The sequence below is a fragment of the Didymella exigua genome (assembly GCF_010094145.1).
Source record: "Didymella exigua CBS 183.55 unplaced genomic scaffold M421scaffold_11, whole genome shotgun sequence".
In the NCBI taxonomy this organism is placed as follows: domain Eukaryota; kingdom Fungi; phylum Ascomycota; class Dothideomycetes; order Pleosporales; family Didymellaceae; genus Didymella; species Didymella exigua.
This window is the reverse complement of record NW_022984785.1, coordinates 158,745-177,111: the sequence shown is the minus strand read 5'-3', so window position 1 is coordinate 177,111 and position 18,367 is coordinate 158,745. Positions and strand designations below refer to the sequence as shown.

Genomic DNA, 18,367 nt, shown 5'->3' with positions numbered 1-18,367 from the left:
TGCTTCGGCTAAACGATGCTCTGCTCACGTTCTCGTCTCCAGGACCTCGTCAAATTGTGTACGACTTGGACGCGTTGATCGACAAGCAATCTATCTCGTCTCACACCATCAGTGCAGTGACAGGACAAAGAACATCAGACCGAAGCATAACCTCCGAGCTGACGCTAGCAGTGTATATGTGATGAAGTATCATTCGGCGTGGACCGAGCATGATGTTTGGAAGAGGAAGGATACACGATGTCGCTTCCTCACGAGTCACGAGGCAGCGCAGATCGGGGGCCGGGAGAGCCTCATGACCAGAGGGCAAGGATTCGGGTAGAGCAACGTCGATCACCTGCACAACTGACCGGGCTGATGCTGTTGAAAAGTCGTGTAAGTATGATCAGAGAACGATGCTCGAACTGATCCAGATAGGTTGGCCGTGATCAAACACAAGTTGCTGGTGATTTAATGTGCTGTCGAGGTGGCTTTATGTCAAGCTTAATAGTAATCAATCCCGGATTCGTGGTGTATCGTCCGGCGTTCATATGCACTGATGCTTGAAGTTTCGTGTCCACATTGTTACGATTTAAAAGATGAGTCGCAGAGGAGACGCTTGGGTCACTCGACAAGCAACCTTTTGGTGGCAGGGCGTTCGCCCAACCTCGTCGCAACAATGGCTTCCAGCACAAGTAAAGGAGTCAGTACGAAAAACCATAAGAAGTCTCCCTCGGTTCATATCAGCGCGAGTGCTCGATGCATGGAAAATGCGGGGAAGGCCTTCTGATGAGCTCGGGGAGCCCGCCGTGAGTTCCTCCGCCGCCGCCCCTCCTGAGCGACCGCTGCACCCCGCAAATCCCACGCATGCGTCCCCACAATCTCCGGAGCTGTTCACGCTTTGCATTCATCAGCTCGCTGCGGTGCGCACGCCGTCATGAATGAGCTTGACGATGCATCCGATCTGGAGGAGGTCGATGTCAGCAATGGACGTAACCAGCAGAGACCAGACGATTCTGCCGGTCCAGCTTGTCAAGCGTGTCGTAAGAAGAAAGCAAAATGCTCGAGAGAGACACCTTGCTCTCAATGCATCAAGAATGGGACTTCCTGTCTTTATGACAAAGATAAGGGAAGACCAGGCATGAAAGCTGGCGCCATTGAGCGTCTTACTCGACGCCTGGATGTCCTAGAGAATATGTTCCTTGGTCAGGGACTTCTTTGGCAGCAGGTGTGGAATGCCCCCCAATCGCAGCATAATCAACAATCCCCGCCAATATCGATACGCAGCGACTTGTCCGGCGGCACTGAGCAAGTCAGACAATTTTTGGAGTCTCTAGGTCAGAAGAGAGCACGCATCGATGACCACGATATCTCCACCGGGCCAAACACAAAAAAGAAGCCACGTACCCAAGACGCTCAACATCGCCTTCAAACCGAGCGCTCTCAGTCTGCATTCGCCAATTTTGAGTCCATACCAGCCGATTTACTCGACTCCCTAGTCGAGATCTACTTTGCGCGCATCCACCCCTGGATTCCCGTACTCCACGTTAGGCAATTTCGGAGGCAGTTGAATTCGGAAAGCAGGGACGATGCTGGCACCATCTTGTGTGCCATTACATCGACCTGCGTCCGGTTCTCTGACAATGTTCGATTTGGGACAGCTGCAGAACGATTTCAACTGGCACAGTCATGTCGACAGTCTGTGATCCTGCAAAGTATGGAGTCCTTTTCAGTCACTAACCTTCAAGCCTTGATCATATGCGCTTTCGATATTATTGGAAGTGGCCGAGGTCCGTCTGCCTGGTCAATTGTTGGAAGCATGGCTCGTACGGTCGAACAGTTGCAACTCAGCATCGAAGACGAAGACCCGCAACACATGCCATCCGAGACGAAAGTGCTTGTCAAGAGGATGAAGTTTCTTAGGCCATGTCAGACCTGGAGTGAACGAGAAGAACGATGCAGAGTCTTTTGGAATGTCTTCCTGATGGACAGGTTCTGCAGCGTCACTACAGGCTGGAACGTCTGTTTGACCAGTGCTGAAGTCAGACGGCGATTGCCGTGCGAGGGGGCGCTTTGGGAAGAGGGGAACCCGCTACATATTCTAACTCCATTCTTCGGTGTATCTGGTCCACCCGAGCAAGCAAGCAGCCAGCTACCAAACAGTCGCTCTGAGACAGCAGATCAAGCATCACTGGGCGGCTTTGCCTACTGTATCGAAGCTACTGAGAATTTGAGCTTGGTCACATCATTCTTCCTGCAGCAGGCGGTAGACGTGGCACGAGTTCATGACATACAAGTGTGGTTGATGAGGTTCAAGCAACTGGATCTCCGTCTTATACAGTGAGTATTAATTCAAGTTTTTGACATATGCACGAGCTAATCGCGTTACAGATGGAAACTCTACCTCCCAGAGCGGTGGCGGCAGGCTTGTGCTCTCAACGATGATGGCAACATGGACCCGAACCTAACCTTGGCTCACATAACCCACAATACCGCTGTCGTACTATTACACCAAGGCATTGCGTACCCGTCTTCCGAGTGGCAATCGGTACCGATCAATCTGCCATCTGCTTCGAGCGCAGACACATGCTTAGCCGCTGCGATCGAGGTATCGATCATCGCTGAGGAGCTTCTCCGCAATACAGACTTTCTGACGAATCCGCAGTTCGCTTTCTGTCTGTTCGTTTGTGGTCGCATGCTTATTGCGCACTCTTTCTACTGTCAAAATCAGTTGCCACTTGCGCTCGACAACCTCGTCAACAGCTTACACGAGATGTCACGGCGATGGAATGGTCTTCATTCAGCTTCGACTGAGAACCTGGCCTCCAAATTTGCTTTGCGCCTGGAGCACGCTCGAAAATCTGGGCTCGAACATGCGGACATGCGCCAGGCTGCATATTTTGAGGACCAGGCACCGTCTGTCGCCGTATCGCCGAGACCGGACGAAAACAATGCACGAGGCGATGTCTACAAGCACAGCAGTCTGCATCATTCTCTCGGAACATTCGGCGAAGTGTTGCCTTTGCCCGTGTGTCAAGGTGAAAGCCCTGACAGCATAACGCTGGCTTTCCCGCCCCTACCGCTGGCGTTTGAGGCACAAAGTACGAGCGAAGTCCAGGGTAGAGTACCACCTGCAGTAATGCTGAATGGCGAAATGCAAGATCCTGGTGCACAATATCATCAAGACGCGCATTTACCGTCAGAAGCACCGCTTGGGAACAACATCACTTTCGAAAACATGGCGTCCTATCTGGATTACCCATTCCTCCCGGATCAGCGAGTGAGCGCCTTTTCCAACCCACAGGGAATGTAAAGATTTTGAAGATGCGTCAGATTGCGATACGTATACAAAGATCACCTAGGCTGCGAAGTTATCCATGTTTGCTGGTCCAATTCCCATCTCCAGCAACTTGTTCCCCACAAGCAAGAAGAAATAGTCGGCATAGACTAAGCCGTGGTCTGCCCATTTCCTTGGTGCGAACTCATAGTTGTTAATGGTCGCGCCCTTCAGAATTGTGTCGCCCTTGCCCATATCCACATCCAAGCTGGTTTGGACAGTCTTGCCACACTCGACGGTCTCCACCACCTCGTCACGGGCCACCAAGCTGGCTGGTGGGTTGATATGATGGATGCAAGCTGATCGAATGATTGTTAAGGCATCTTGCAAATACTGTGAACTCCTTCCAAGTGCCGTAAGCGCTTGGTGGATCAGCAGCATCCCGTACGCGGCGACCATTGCGGCGCTAACATCTGGTGGCTGCGAAGCATCTTCAGCAACCGGTGCGTCAAAGTCCCACGGCACAATCCCGGGAGCTGATAACCGACTCATAAAGTAATCAGCACATTGGCAGGCTACGCCCAAGAACTCGGTATCGCGTGTCCAAGTGTATGTCTCTGCGAACCCTGCGATCGCCCAGGACTGACCGCGCGCCCAACACGAGTCGTGGGAATATCCTTGGTTCGTCAGCCGGTGCTTGATTTCACTGTCCTGAGTATTAAAAACTACAAGATGGGTGGTCGAGCCATCTGCGCGTATGTGTGTGCGTGCGGTCGTACGCGCGTGCTCAAGAGCAGCGGTAAACATATCTTTATTGCCCGTCTTCGAGGCTGCGTAGAAAAGGAGATCGAGATTCATCATATTGTCCTGTATCACCATCAATATCACGGCCGACTGTTCAGGCGCCCCTGTAGTACTCACAATGATGACCATGAAGTCTGAGTCCATATCGTAGAAATTATACTTCTTCGTGATACACTTGTTCCAAGACCTGATGCATCCAATCCGCCTGTCAAAGCGGGAGAACAAGCTGTTGGCGGAAGTCTTGATTGTCTCTAGGGCGCGGAGATCATGGTTCAGCTCGTAGGCCACTTTCGCCCATGGCATGATCATAAAGCCGAGATCGTGTGTGTTGGTGAGGTGTGCGTTTTGGTGCAAGGTATCCGTCCAGTATCGACATGCAAACCTGATCCCTGGTCAGTATATCGCATCTGCTTGAACATTCATTGGAAAGCGCACTCTAGTTGCAGTGTGTTGAGCTTCGGCGTCGACTGTACCGTGGTAGACAGTATGTTCTCGTATTTCCTCCTTCGCTCAAGTAGCAGATACAGACTTCCTGGGAAAAAACCAGAGGTCCAGAACTGGAAGTCTCGGTAGACATACGCGTCCTCTCCTGGCTTAGTATATTCCGGGAACACCGTCGGTGGGCTTCGTAACCGTAAGCCTCGTGCAGCGACACCCCAAATCTTCAGTTCCACAGATGCACAAAAGAGTTGGCCGTAGATATCTTCGTGAGCTCTGGAGCGGGATAAGGCGTGACTGTTACTCTGGGGTATCTAGGGGTGTCAAATACAGGAACTCTCTACGCAGCAAATCGCTTACTTCAGATTGATCATGTTCCCCAGGAGGCGTCAACAACAAATCTCGGACGTTTCTGTCATGCTGGCGATCGTCCTCATGGTATCTCTTCAGGCTTTGTTTGGTGATTACGGCGTTATCAGAGGGATCTGCTGCCATACTGGGAGACAAAGACATCATGAAAGCTCTTTTCCGATCTCAGATGAACTTCCAAAAATTGACTACATATGAACCGAAGAAGATAAAAGTAGTGACCTGTTCACCCGGAGCTTGTGTTGCGGTGCCGGACGCTCCAATGGCGGCCGGCCCATGTCCGGCCCGGCCTCCGTGAAAGCTCCGCAACGGTCTCTCTTGTCCATAGCTAGGCAGTGGTATTTGTTTCGGGGCCGCCCCACCTCGAACTTGCTCGAACAAGAAGGCCACATTGTCCGAGGTATCTATGCCCGAGAAGGTTGCGCGAGAGCAAGCTCATCCGGAATTTTATTCGGAAACCAAACGTGGAAACAGGAGCTGCCAGAGGCGCAAAGACAAATGTAGGAGAAATGCTGCAAGCTGTTGGAGACAGGACGCCAGCATCTCTGGTGTAGATTAGGGAAGTTATCTTCGCAGCGGGTAGGGGAGAGAAGGCGCACAGGAAAGAGCATGATGTACCTGGTACTCATTTGATTTTGTAAAAATTATCATTGTTACTGTTCAGCACTGCTGTGTCTGATGTGCCCACATGTTCCGGTACCCGTGTCGAGCGGCGCCTGATGCAAGACCCTCATGGCTTGCCTATGTCGTCTATCCAAAGTGTCCAAGCTAGTAGCTGGTGATAGTGTGACCGAAGTTATTACCTCTTTTGAGCGTCCCTTCCCGATATGCAATATGCATATGATTGTGGGTCTGCAATGGGAATCGCGTGGTGGCGTGTCGTAGCAGTTCAGAGCGATCTTGGTGGACTGCTTCATACTGGAAGCCCTTCTTCGTCTGGCGCATCTGGTGCTCCTGTTGCTGCACCGTAGACCTTGATTGGAACCTGCACTTCGAAGCTCTCTGCTGGCAGTCTTTGCGCAGCAGCCAGGATGACACCTCTGTCGTCACTAGATATCTCTTCGAGCAGATCATCGAATGTCTGCACTCCACCTTCTTCGTTTGTGACTCGAGGCGTGATGAATTCGATCCTAAGTTTCCACTCCAAGCTGATACCGCTGGTGATAAACTCCGGTGTCGCGTTTGGTGGGATCGTGGGTGAGAAAGCTAGCTTCTGGGCGAAGATCGCATTCTCCGAGAACGATGCATGAGCCTTTTTGGTGACACGATAAATGGATGCGTTCGAGCGGAGCGCGATGGCTGGGTCAACCTTCTCCGAGGTTTCGAGCGAGACATGAACAGAGTAGCACGGTATGTGGGAATTGGTGAAGTCGATCACGGCTGACATAGTCTCTCCGAGTCGATATGCTGGCCGAGCTAGCATGATAACGGCAACGCGTCTGCCGCTACGGGCGATCTCAAATCGATTGGCGCTCTGGTTTGCTGCGCCTGTGAGGTTGCTTCGAAGGACAGCCATATCAATCGAGTCTTTCATGGTTTGAGGATGGTGGTCTTCTACTATTGATGACCGTCCAGGTACCGTGTCAGTTGGTGATAGCAATCCCATACTTGAGTTTTGTCGCGGTCGTTCCAGAAGATTGTCGACGTATGTGAGAAACTCGGCAAACGGGTCCTGCCCTGCCTTATCCACAGCAGCTCCTTTCTTCGTGATTAATGCAGAGGTGACTTCTGCTGCAACGATGCTAGCAGTCCGGGCCTGATCGCGCAGTATAATGTACGGAGACATCAGGTCGTGACCGAGTATATCTCCTCGACCTTTGATAGGTTAGCAAAGCTAGAATTGGGTGGTAAGGAGCTGACATACCATTGACGCTCCCGAATACCCGGAAGGGGATGTCAACTTGCTTGACTTGCTGCTCCTTGGTGGAGCCAGCACGCTGTGTACCGATTGTGAGATGGTAGTTCACCTTCATTGAACGCCCCTTGTGCGATGGTGGGAGCCCTCGAGGCATAGTGAAGCTGTACGTGTAGCTGCGACTCTCGCCGGGAGCAAGTTTTAAGTCGACGAACAGGATCGACTGTGGTGTAGTGATGAGTGGAACTGTCTTTGAACTGGCAGTAGTCCTCATCTCGCGGATACTAGAGGGCTCAGCCGAACCTAGTAAGCCGCCCAGTGACTCGCCTATGTTTCCCCAGCCTAGTGCACCAAAGAGCCCGCTCTCACGCTTCGGTCTCTCAACTCCCACCACACCTCCGCTGCCCTGGCCACCTACCACGCCCTTTCTCTTCACTTCCTCGAATGGAGCCTGGTTGATCAAAGAACCGTCAAGCGTGAAAGAGCCCATAATCTGAGCGTATCCCATCATCAATGATTCTGGCTGGAGCTGCCTCTTCGGCGGTGCCAGATGACTGCCCTGTCGTTGATGTGTTGCTCTAGGGAGCAGTCGTGCCGAGGGGTGTGCGACGTATTCGGAGGCCATGGTTTCTGACGAATTGTTGCTCATAGAGTAGAACTCGCCGCTACTTCGTGGCGTGCCTTCCATGCTAGACGCAGATATTATCCTGGCAACGGGGGACAGTGTTTCGAAGTGAGGGTTCGTAGGCATTCGACGACTGCCGTGCGTTGGCTGTGGAGATTGACCTCGCGCTCGTGGTACCTGAACAGGTGGCGTAGGCCCCAGAGATTTCTGCACAGGAGGTGTATGTGCAGGGCCTCGCACCTCGAGTCGTTCTGGGGACGGATCCGTTGGAGGAGGAGCCATTGGGAATTTGAAATTGGACGAGAAAGACCCTGATGGTTTTCGCCCTGCCGTAGGTAGTATCGGTGTGCTCGGCGCTGTAGTAGCACCTGGTCTCCTTCTCGATGGACGCGCTGGGAATGTGAACTCGTTCGATGGCTCTTGTATGGTAGGAGGAAAAGATGCACCGCCTGCGAGCGGCGAGGGATGGGTAGCTGAGCGGAAGCCGGGCGAAGCTACTGTGGCTTTGTCAGTGATCGAAGCGTATTCCCTTCGGAGCTCGTACCTGGATACGAAGAGGGCCTGTTTGGCATGACTTGCATACTGGCAGACCTGCCATGCCCTCGACTTGGCCGTGTTGGTGTAACACTGCCATTGTGGCTCCCTCCGACGGCAGCATCTGTGCCTAGAGATATGATGGATATCGATCTGCCGTGCTTGTGACCCCTGCCGTTGTTGCCAAACGCCCCGCCTGGTGGTATGGATGATCGCACGTCTCCAGCTGCAGATGAAGCGTAGAACGGTTGTGCTGGACGGTGGTCGCGTAGGTGTGGAGAGCCGGGTATCTGGGAGACGAAGGAGGAATTGCGCGATATCGATGGTCTCGTGGAGGAATGGACAGGGGGCAGCTTGCGCTGTCGCTCCCCTCCCGGCGCAAAGCCGTTGTGTTTGCGCGCTGACGACGGATCGCGTCCTTCAGGATCTGCTACGTTCTTGAACGTAATTGTGCATTGAACATCTTCGCCGGCAAACACGGTTGCATCCTTCCATTGTACGAATACCCGGATATTCGACGGGGACATGGTAAGGAGGGTAGTCGGCGCGGGCGGCTCATCTGGTGCGTCTGTCCAGCGTCATGGCGGTCGTCGTGCGTGAGGCTCCCAAGAATGTCAGCACCGCCAATTGAGGGTTGCTGAGTGTTGCTGTCATGCCTATCCCGTTATGCAACCGACGACATGGTCCGCCGCACGGGAACGGTTAGCTAGCCAGATCTAGCGTCGAGATCTGCCAGGGTTCAAGCTCGTTCATCCCAAGCACGTCGAGATGAATGCAAGGAGATGTTTTTTACTGTCACAGGGCCCGATCTCGTAGAGGGCAGTCCACGCGCAACTTCCCCAAATGCTTTGTGAGGCCATTGCAAAGCTAGAGACGATGTCTCAGTCTTGTGTGGTGCAATCTCGTCACGACCTGACAGCTTCAGGCTTTAGGTGCATCGGCCAGCGGGTCCACGGCGACCAGCACAGTCAATTGAGTGTTGAGGGTCACTGATAATCGGCTTCGCAATGCTCAGTTTCGGTCCATCCCAACAGAGATTGAGACTGCTACCCAACAGAAGCCCTGCTCGTGCTGGGGTGCTTCAAGACGGTCAGCGGCTACAAACAGAGCGCGCCTTCCTTCGCCGTCCACGCGACTCGGGCTTGAACTTCCTTTTCTTAATTGCTGACAGTGCCCCCCACTATTTCTGATTGACAAATTTACAAGGGGTTCTTTCATCCGCGTTCTTGAACTGCAGGTACCGGACCTTGCCTTCAGACCACCCTATAGGTCTCCAGATCGCCCAGCTAGATGCACACCAGCCTTGTCCAGCTCAGCCCAACGCCGTGCGTGACATTTGACACCTTGTAATTCAGAGCTAGAACAAGTTTCATTGGTCGCCAGGCAGTTGCTCGCCTGCAGCAAGCAAGCTGTGATGTCCCCGCTCCACTAACTAGTGGTGCTGCGTGGACGTGACATCATCGGTTCCAGTGTCAAGCTTAGCTGGCGCATCACTCCAACCCCTCCACACCCTCTGAACAGATCATTCACATCAATTGTTTCCCCGACACTAAAAAGACCTACAGACACTTCACACCTCCATACAAAAAATGGATAAGATCAAGGAGAAGCTTCACATCGGCTCCAGCCGCCGCAAGTCACAGCCCGAGAACGACATCTCTGCTACGTCAGGCACATCGAACACAGTGCACAGCACCACCTTCAACTCGGGCCCCGGTCACGCCGCCCCTGCTGGCGCCGCTGGCACCCACGGCGGTAACACTATCGAGGACACCTATGGTATGTGAATATACAATCTCTGAGACGAGGCTGAGCTGACAATGCCATAGAGGACCGTGGCAGCTTCGATGAGGAGCTAGCAACCATGTCCCCAGACGAGCGCGTAGCCTACCTCAGGGAGTACGACGATTCAGACAAGCACGACGAGCCCAAGAAGGGTGGCTTGATTGAAAAGCTGATCGCGCGCGGCAACAAGAGAACCGAGGAGCAGCTCGAACGCGAGCACGCTGAGAGGACGGCTGGGCAGACCAACCTCAGTGGCGCTGCTGCCACCGCTGGCCAGAACCCCGTTATTCGATAAACGGTTTCTGTGGTCTCCATGACAAGCAAGAGCAAGACATGGGACAATGATTTGAGTGGAGAATGAGCGGTTCAACGGTCTTACCCAGCCTCGCCTAACGATCAATTAAACCTTACGAACTCCTATTCAAGTGCCATACCGTGAACGCTCTACTACAGTTTGCATCGAGGACACTTCTTGGAATCACTGCACCGAAGCTACCCATTTTTCAGCTCGTAACTGACAAACTCCAAACTCGAAGCACATACCCTAGCCCCTAATGTGCTTCAGCAATATTGCCGCAAGCTTCCCCAAACCCTTTAGATCCACCGCGCCGAGCTCGAGATATACACATAATTGCAGCCACGCCTGAACAGGCGTAATTTCAAGCTCAAGATCGAGCCTCGAAGACAAGCTTAGCAAATTTTCTAGGCTGCCGGCAACATATCCTTGCGTACAAGAGTCTGGTACGGTGAGCTTGTCCTCCACGAAGGAATGGTACAGTGTCAACTCGTCGCGACCTGGGGAAGGGTTTGTGGGGTATGCGTTCAGCGGATCGAACACAGCAGTTTACGCCCACGTTATGCACAGCTTCTCCAGTCTGTCAAGTTGGTCGAGGCTGAAAAGATCACGCAAACGCTAGGGACCAGCTCGTACGTCAAGACGAACTCCAGGACCATATTCGCATGGTGCGCTGGCATCAACCAGTTCATTGATCCACTCGCGACGCCATAGCACTACACGTTTGCGCCGGCACATCGGTAGTCGTGCTCAGCCATTGCTTTGGACATGCTCCAACGCTTGTCGACCCAGTATATCTACCATTTCTTTCCGCGCTCATCGACCCAACATCATCACCACCAGCTCTCCACTGTGTACCTCAGTCCTCGCCCCCACCATTGTGCACACGAAGTTTCTCTCCAGCTGCTCTACCTGCGCACTCAGGATACAATTCTGCTCCTCGACGCTTCTCGCTTTCGTGCGTAGAGCGAGGACCTCGGATTCGAGCGCGTGGATATATGGTACTTTGCGTTCTTTATGTATTCTAATAACGTTTTAGCGTAACGTATCGAGTGAAGAAGAGGGCCATGAACATACCATTGTGCACGCCGCACTTGCTCGCGGCCCTTGAAACATGCCGCGTTAGACTTGTCCTTGGACGAGGAGGGAGTGTGGGATGCGGAATCACCTGCCATAGTGCGATCTTTCTTGAGTACCCTGTATGTCAAGACCAAAAGTTGAGAGTTGATCTGTCATCTTGCTCCACTTCGATCTCATGGGGCGTTGAGCCCGAGCAGATGCACTCTGTATTCTGATGCAATCATGTCAGCAGTCGACTACTGACTGACGTCCAAAGCAGTTCGTCTGAGTCGTCATGTATGTGCTTAGCACCGATAGCGATTTAGTGAGTATGGGCCGCGAGCTCTATACGCCTTACGGCTGGGTGAGGGAGGCTCAGGCGTTCTGTACTGAATGTCAGGTGTCTGACAACACCTGCTGGCTAGGCATTCACTATCTCCGCAGCTATGAGGATCGCTGATTGCGAGGCAGTTCGCCATCAAGGGGATGTGTTGCGGTAGGGGTGCTTGGGAAGAAGTGTGCGGTGTATTCACTCTCGTCATTAAGGATCAATGTGTATCATGCCTATGTCAAAACAGAGAATCAACCCATCTATACAAGTAGTACCTGCCAAGGACGAGTCTCGTCGTTCTTTCCGTCTTCAAAAATGCCAACATGGTACAATGCTATTCACAACCAAATTTTCAGAGTTTCCTCCCAGACGTTGGCGTCAACGGACTGACTCTCGTCACAAGTCCCGCACTCAGCGAGTTGATCATTGTCGCATCGTCGCTCGGCGCCCAGCTCATATTCTCTGTGGGAATGCGACCGCTCTCACCTTCTCGTTCATTGTCGATGTGCCCGTCTGGTCGCGAAAGTTTGACCTCCTCCCGTCTCGCAGTCGCTGGTGAGTGAGACACTACGCTTTCGCTGGGCAATTCAACCGGTTCCCTGTTTACGTTGATAGCGCGCTCAAGTGTTGTCGGGAAAGCCATGACAGTTGGCGAAGCGAGTTCGGAGAGCGGCGTGCCGCCCATCTCTTGTGCTGGTCGTGGCACATGCGCTTTCATCGTGGCGTTGTTTCCAGTGCCGGTGAGGCGGGGATCAAAATCTGTGTCCTTTTCGGTTGTGGCGAGCTCGTACTTTTGTGCTAACTGCCGGCGTTTGCGCCAGATAAAGAATGCGGCGACACCGAGGACGACAAGTCCGAGGACGACGCCGACTACAATGCCGGATATAGCGCCGGCACCCAGTGACGAAGAATCGTTGTTATTTTCACCATCGCCAAGTGAATCGATGGTGACAATTTGTGCGGCCGGTAGTGGATCAGGAAATGTTGCTGGAGCGATTGTGAAGTTTGCCCTTTCGTAGTCGACGATTAAGTATGCTTCTTGTAGCAGTGTCCGCCCAAGCACATATTGCGTGTCGTTAGCAGCTCGGCGAATGGGAAAATACTTTGTGGCATTGTTGTAGTATGGATATGAGGCTTCAAGATCGAATGCGGCGTAGGGTAGCTCAATGTTGGCGTATTTTGTCGCCGCGTCATCCAGCGAATTGATCAGCTTGATTGTGACCACAGGGTTAAGTGCTGTGAGATTGGCGTGTATTGTGTCGTTTACGAGGTAAAGGTCGGTATAGGGGTCGTACGTGAGGCCAAAGGATTGCTCAAACTGTGTACATATATCTGTTGGTAACCATAGTTGCGCCACTGTCGAGTCGATCACTGAAAAGTGAGATCCAGAAGACAGCGAGTATGTTCCCTGCAAGGTGTTCGTTGCCGTGATGCTCTCGATGCCAACAGTGAGCAGTTTCGAAGAATCCGAGGAAAATGTAAAGGAGAAATCGTTTGCATTGGGTGTGAATCGTGTCGAGTCGTAACCGCCTAAGACCAGACTCCCAAACACTGACTTCAGTCTGTACTTTGCGCCAGCCGTGTAACCGTAAGACAGACTCGGTATTCGAGAACTGTTCCGGAGATTCCACATAAGGGATTCCTGAGGTTCGCTTAAGCTCGAGAAGCTTGACTGTGCCGTGCCCAGCGGCAGGACACCCATGAAGTAGTCCATGTCTGCAACTGCAGCAACGACTTGGTGGTCCATTGTGGTGACGGAATTGGTGTCCTGCGCAGGACCCAGCGCAACTTGATCATATCCAAACAGACCGTCTGCTGTCATGTTCAGTGCGTCCTCCAGATCCACGCCATATTGCCCAATTGCCGACCACATTGTCGACCGTGTGACCTGAAACCCTGTGTTTTGCGTTGAATCGAATATCTCTGCGCCACGCAGATTTGCGCAATTGGAAGGATCGGTGGGCTGATTGCAGCCCTCGGGTGCTATAACGTATGTGACGCCGCTCTTGGTTGAGGGAAGGACCCGAAAGTCCTGTCCTGGTATCCCCACACTAATTTCGAAGGTGCTCCAACTGCCGTCGTTGCCGTCGAATTGCTGCGAGGGACGGACGCTATATGGCGCAATAGTCTTGGAAGTGGACATTATTGCGGTAACGAGCGTAGGAAGAGAAAGAAAATTAGAGAAAAGCCAAGGGTATCAGGTCATGGATAGCGTTCAAATCACAGGACATTTAGCTATTCAGCGTGCATTTTGATGGAGCCGCAATGTCGAAGCTGCCTTCTCCGAATGTCAGAAAATTGACTTTCAAGTCCCGGAGTCCCGGCGAGGCCTGATCGGAAAGAAAGGAATACCTAGTGATCTGGGGAGTTGCCGACACCGTGAGGAGTCGTGCGAATCCTGGGTTCTCTGCCAGCTGAAGCTTGGCTAACAGCTGTTAGGCCTGGCGAGCCCAGCCAATATTGAACGCTGCACCATGATTCGGCCGCATTGCGAGCGTGCAGGAAACTGGACGCGAGAAATACGAGGTACCACGGTAGGGGCGCAGATGGAGCGATGGGATGAGGTCAGGGGTGGAGCCTGGTCGATCATGGAGCCAATGAGGGAAGGCGCACCCAGAACGCTAACGCGTTCGATCTCGGAAAGCTGATCTCGAGCCACCAACCTCGTCGACAACACCCTAGCAATGCCTGCACGCTCAGCAGCGCCGTCTGCTCAACTAGGCGAACTGTTTCAGGTACTTGTATCTTAAAAGCGCCTTTGTGAAGCGTAGGAGCTGAGCGGCAATACCTTCTCTGTCGAAGTGAGAACAGCGTGACGCTCGCGATGCCCGAAACGGACAATTTCGTACTTCTGTGCTACCAAGTTGAGAGTTGCATTCCACGTTCCTCGCCCAGCCGCCCAGTCGCCAGGGCAGGCTTCTGATTGGTGTCCGGGGTGCTCAAAGTGCCGGAAGGGATCATTGACGTGTCGCCGCTTGAGAGAGCTGACAGACGGTGCAACATCGCGAAGGAAACCTGATGATACGTTATCGTCGAAACTTCAGAACTTTTGGCTGATTCGGCTAGGCATGCTCAGCCGTCAAGCACGGCCACATTTCCAGTGATCTGCTGCAGCCCATTCGTGGGTGCCTCGCCGCTAGCAGCCACTAGAGGGTGTGAGCGCATGAATCACACAGATGTCTATTCATAGCGGCTGGAGGCTGTCCAGTCTCCCGATTTGTGTGCGTTCAGTCGATACTTTTCGCCTCTTAGGCTACCGTCTTCACTCCCATTCTGCGCTGCCACGCCTTTGTTTGCACTTTTGCATTGTCACTCGCTCATGTGTAGAAGGTAAAGAATGTGGAGGCACGCCCTGTTGGGGACGGCGTCACTTGTGGCCGCTTCTCATAGCACTCCAAACGTTGCAAAGAGTAGGTTTTGTATTCTACACAACTGAGAGGACTGGCTAACAACAGACAAGGATGTATGTTCACCGACTTCAGCTTGAATGGTATGAGTATAACACAATGATCAGATGACAACTCCTCAATACCAGCAGTGTCTGGCAGTCCTTCGTTACCAAGTGCCGTTTACTCAGTAGCAGATGTGACGCTTTCAAACATCAACACATTAGTGGAGAACCAAACACCTGTATCCGACGGCCTATCGTTGGACAGTTCGGGCTATCTAGTAACGGAAGAGGCGTCGTCGCCTGATATTGCCACGGCCACAGTGGTCCAGATACAGACACCGTCAGGTCATACGCTCGTCCCCGTTGCACCTTCCTCGGATGCGCCGTCAAACACTTACTCTGAACGATCTTCTACTTCGACAGAAGCAACTGTACTTAACTGGACTGCACATTATCCAACATCCTCTTCTGAGGTCAACAAATATGTGTCCTCTCCGGTAGAGTCCCCCTACAAGAATGATACCAAATCATCCAGTCCAGGGACTGCGACAACCACAACAGTCTTCAGAGGACAATGTACAGGCTGCGCGCTTGCCGCGCTGAACCCAGTGACGACATCTTACGAATCTGTTATCTTTGGCAACTGGACAAGCTTGGTCGTGACTGAGACCATTCTCACACAGTTTGTCACTTACTTGAACAATGCTACAATCGACACGATCGTCACTGAGACCAAGACCATCAATCAGACAAAGATGGTGAATGGCATCACCGAAACCGCGGCTGAATTCAATATATACCTACCATCTCCTGGATTGTATCTAACTTTGGATGTTGGACCAACCTACGTACTCTACACAGATCTGTTTGGTGGACCTGACGCTGCCGTAAACGTCAATGCCACAGCACGCAATGATGAAACATACAGCAAGCTGCTGCCAACGTCAAGCACTTGTCAGCCCCACGTCACGAGTCTGAGAGACTGGTTACCGACCAACACTGTAGATTGGGACTTCTTCATCCAGACCTTTACCAACGGATCGACGCCAGAACCGACACCGTACAACAGCGCTGTACCGGTACCTGACAAGTTACAGAATTTCCTGGCTCAAGATCCGGAGATTCAGCAGCACTTTCAGGGAGCTGACATCGACACTTGTACTTTGGCAGGTATTGCGGATAACCTCATCGAAGATCCCAACAGGACAATTAGCCGACCCGCTCCGACGTCAGCGCCAGCAGAGATATCGATCCAACCTATTACTACCAGGACTTCTGCACCATTAATGACGTTCTCACCGTTTCCTACCTTCTCTAGTCTTCCGGGTACCAATACCTTCCTTTCGACAACATTTGAGTCGACATCGAAACACATAACCAAGCTAGGATGTCTAAGGTGCGACACAAAAAAGGGCGACCTACCACAGCCGAAGCCAACACTGCAAGATCCCAACTCAAACAACATCAACAATGATCTGGCACTCCCACAAACGCCCGATCCGAAGAAGAACGAGTCGCCTACGTCGAAGGATAATACAAACAATAACAATGGCCAGAAAACTGAAGGTCGACCGCAAGGCCAGCCCCAGAACACGCCTCAGAATCCCTCAAGCCCAAAGCCTGACGTGAAGACAACACCAAGTATACCAGATTTCATCAGTTCAGTGGGCTCTGATAATCCTGAATTGACAAAGAAACCGGTCCAACAACCCACAGAGTCTGGACAAAAAATAACTATTGGCAACAGCGTAGTCACTGTGAAGCCTCAGCCGACGCAGCAGGGACAAGGCGGGCCAAATGAGCAGAAAAATGCGCCTACGATGGTCATTTTTGGGACCGAGACGGTCACCTTTGGTCAAACTACAACGATCAACGGTGTTCCAGTTGTTGTACCCTCCAACGGAGGTGGTTCAAAGATCATCGTTGGCGACCAGACTATCACTGTGGGACCCCAGATAACGCAAGGACCATTGCCGGTTCTTAAGATTGGGCATAGCACGATAACCGCTAACTCGCACGGCCAATTCGTTGTGGGTACTCAGACACTGCAACGAGGGGGTCCAATGGTAGTTGTAGATGGTAACACACTCACACTAGGTCCAAATGGGAAAATCGCGATATGGAATGGTGCCACGCAGACCCTCGTCACCATGGCCGGCCAAGCGGCTGTAACTTTTGGCGGAGAGTTTATCACGGCCAAAATCCTCGGTGGAACCACAATCTTTGTTGTCGACGACAAGACCCTTGGACCAGGAAGCGCCATCACTGTTGACGGTACAACGTACAGTCTTCCATCTGGATTCCACGGCTCCAGTATCGTCATCAATGGACGGACTCAACGTCTCAGTGCCGGCCTCCCGGCATTGACAGTCAATAACGTCCCAATCACAGCGAGAGTAGTGGATGGTACAACCGAATTTGTTCTCGCGCCGGGTCAGACACTCACACCAGGTGGTGAGATCGTGGTCAGTGGCACCACATACAGCCTGCCAACCGCTGGTCAAGGCTCAACAGTCTTCATCAACGGCGCAACATCTCGTCTGAATCCATCGCACCTCCCCGTGCTGGCACTGGGTAGCGATGAGGCAACTGCGACTATTTCACACGGCACTACAGCATTTGTTTTTGGATTAGACCAGACACTCACACTCGGTGGAGTGGTCACAGTCTCAGGCACGACATTCTCCCTTCCCGCATCAGCTTCGGGGTCTGTCGTAGTGATCAACGGCGTCACGTCCACACTTGGCTCAGGGTCAAGTATTGGTCCCATAACAGCGGCGCCTCCCATCGTCGTGGATGGTAAAACTGTCACCGCAACGACGCGCGACGGAACAGTGGAGTACATACTTAACTCTGCCACAACACTGCTGCCAGGCGGCGAAGTCATCATCGACGGAACGACATACTCGCTTGCGCCTGGCAGCACGGCGCTGGTCATCAACGGCAAGACGAGTTCTCTTTCAACCCCCGCAAGCAACAGCGCGAATACAACAAGCAGCATAGAAACGAGTGAGCGCGGCGCAGGTGATTTCATCGCCAGCGGAATCGGAGAATCGAGTAAGAGCAAGGGCGCAGGGAGCTGGGCCCATGGCGGAGGAGCCGATAAGTGGGTAGAAGGTATGATGATTGGTATTGCAGGGTGGCTTTTGTGGCTGGCGTGATGGAGGCAGGCGTCTTGCCAATATGCATTCAGCGTGGCGTTTAGGGAACATGAGTACTGGCAACCTGGATTGGAAATTTGGACCCACCACATGATTTTGGAGGTTACACGAGATTCAATAGTTCACATGTAAAGGCTCTGGCATCTGCAAGGGATGTATGGAGTTTCAATGACGGTTTAACATTTTGGGTGATGCGCTCTACAATAGTATAATAACGAAATTATGGATAATTACGGAACTTTACGACTGCAATGCTACATGAATGATCTTATGCCAAATGTTACGAAACGTCGCTGAATGTGCCATCAGTGTATTGTACCTCGGTCGTCTCGTCCAGTCCTGCCGGCCCGTGATTGGAGATCACATGCGTAAACCCATGCTCGTTCGGTCCTCCCCGCAGCGTATCCATGCCTGCGGTTTCAACTTCCCATGTTGTCGTTGCCTCGGATGGTGGAAATTCGGTGTCA

The 18,367-nt window shown here is 52.5% G+C and overlaps 6 protein-coding genes across 6 annotated transcripts; 3 read left to right on the top strand and 3 right to left on the bottom strand.

Annotated features, from left to right (window-relative positions):
* Positions 1-913: 913 nt before the first annotated feature.
* On the top strand, positions 914-3,289 carry M421DRAFT_100364 (uncharacterized protein; the record flags this gene model as incomplete). The annotated part of the gene is made up of 2 exons (XM_033586505.1): positions 914-2,316; positions 2,368-3,289. The coding sequence occupies 2 exons, from the start codon at positions 914-916 to the stop codon at positions 3,287-3,289; spliced, it is 2,325 nt and encodes a 774-aa protein (XP_033449467.1).
* A 45-nt stretch (positions 3,290-3,334) lies between these two features.
* Positions 3,335-4,990, bottom strand: M421DRAFT_4387 (glycoside hydrolase family 88 protein; the record flags this gene model as incomplete). The annotated part of the gene is made up of 4 exons (XM_033594641.1): positions 3,335-4,120; positions 4,175-4,439; positions 4,493-4,809; positions 4,856-4,990. The coding sequence occupies 4 exons, from the start codon at positions 4,988-4,990 to the stop codon at positions 3,335-3,337; spliced, it is 1,503 nt and encodes a 500-aa protein (XP_033449466.1).
* A 482-nt stretch (positions 4,991-5,472) lies between these two features.
* M421DRAFT_134589 (uncharacterized protein) lies at positions 5,473-6,724 on the bottom strand. Its single transcript, XM_033587405.1, has one exon. The coding sequence runs from the start codon at positions 6,648-6,650 to the stop codon at positions 5,778-5,780; it is 873 nt and encodes a 290-aa protein (XP_033449465.1). The 5' UTR covers positions 6,651-6,724; the 3' UTR covers positions 5,473-5,777.
* Positions 6,725-9,149: 2,425 nt separating this feature from the next.
* On the top strand, positions 9,150-10,288 carry M421DRAFT_419738 (uncharacterized protein). Its single transcript, XM_033592234.1, has 2 exons — positions 9,150-9,657; positions 9,708-10,288. Exons 1-2 carry the CDS (start codon positions 9,468-9,470, stop codon positions 9,956-9,958), a joined length of 441 nt encoding a protein of 146 aa, XP_033449464.1. The 5' UTR covers positions 9,150-9,467; the 3' UTR covers positions 9,959-10,288.
* Positions 10,289-11,536: 1,248 nt separating this feature from the next.
* Positions 11,537-13,855, bottom strand: M421DRAFT_419736 (acid protease). The gene has a single exon (XM_033592233.1). The coding sequence runs from the start codon at positions 13,489-13,491 to the stop codon at positions 11,701-11,703; it is 1,791 nt and encodes a 596-aa protein (XP_033449463.1). The 5' UTR covers positions 13,492-13,855; the 3' UTR covers positions 11,537-11,700.
* An 830-nt stretch (positions 13,856-14,685) lies between these two features.
* M421DRAFT_100360 (uncharacterized protein) lies at positions 14,686-17,900 on the top strand (the record flags this gene model as incomplete). The annotated part of the gene is made up of 4 exons (XM_033586504.1): positions 14,686-14,758; positions 15,301-15,967; positions 16,010-16,924; positions 17,087-17,900. The coding sequence occupies 4 exons, from the start codon at positions 14,686-14,688 to the stop codon at positions 17,898-17,900; spliced, it is 2,469 nt and encodes an 822-aa protein (XP_033449462.1).
* Between the last annotated feature and the right edge of the window lie 467 nt (positions 17,901-18,367).

Coding starts and splice junctions, on each gene's coding strand:
- M421DRAFT_419738 (XM_033592234.1), top strand. CDS start 9,468: ATGGATAAGATCAAGGAGAAGCTTCACATCGGCTCCAGCCGCCGCAAG. Junction 9,658..9,707: donor CACTATCGAGGACACCTATG/GTATGTGAATAT, acceptor ACAATGCCATAG/AGGACCGTGGCAGCTTCGAT.
- M421DRAFT_419736 (XM_033592233.1), bottom strand. CDS start 13,491: ATGTCCACTTCCAAGACTATTGCGCCATATAGCGTCCGTCCCTCGCAG.
- M421DRAFT_134589 (XM_033587405.1), bottom strand. CDS start 6,650: ATGTCTCCGTACATTATACTGCGCGATCAGGCCCGGACTGCTAGCATC.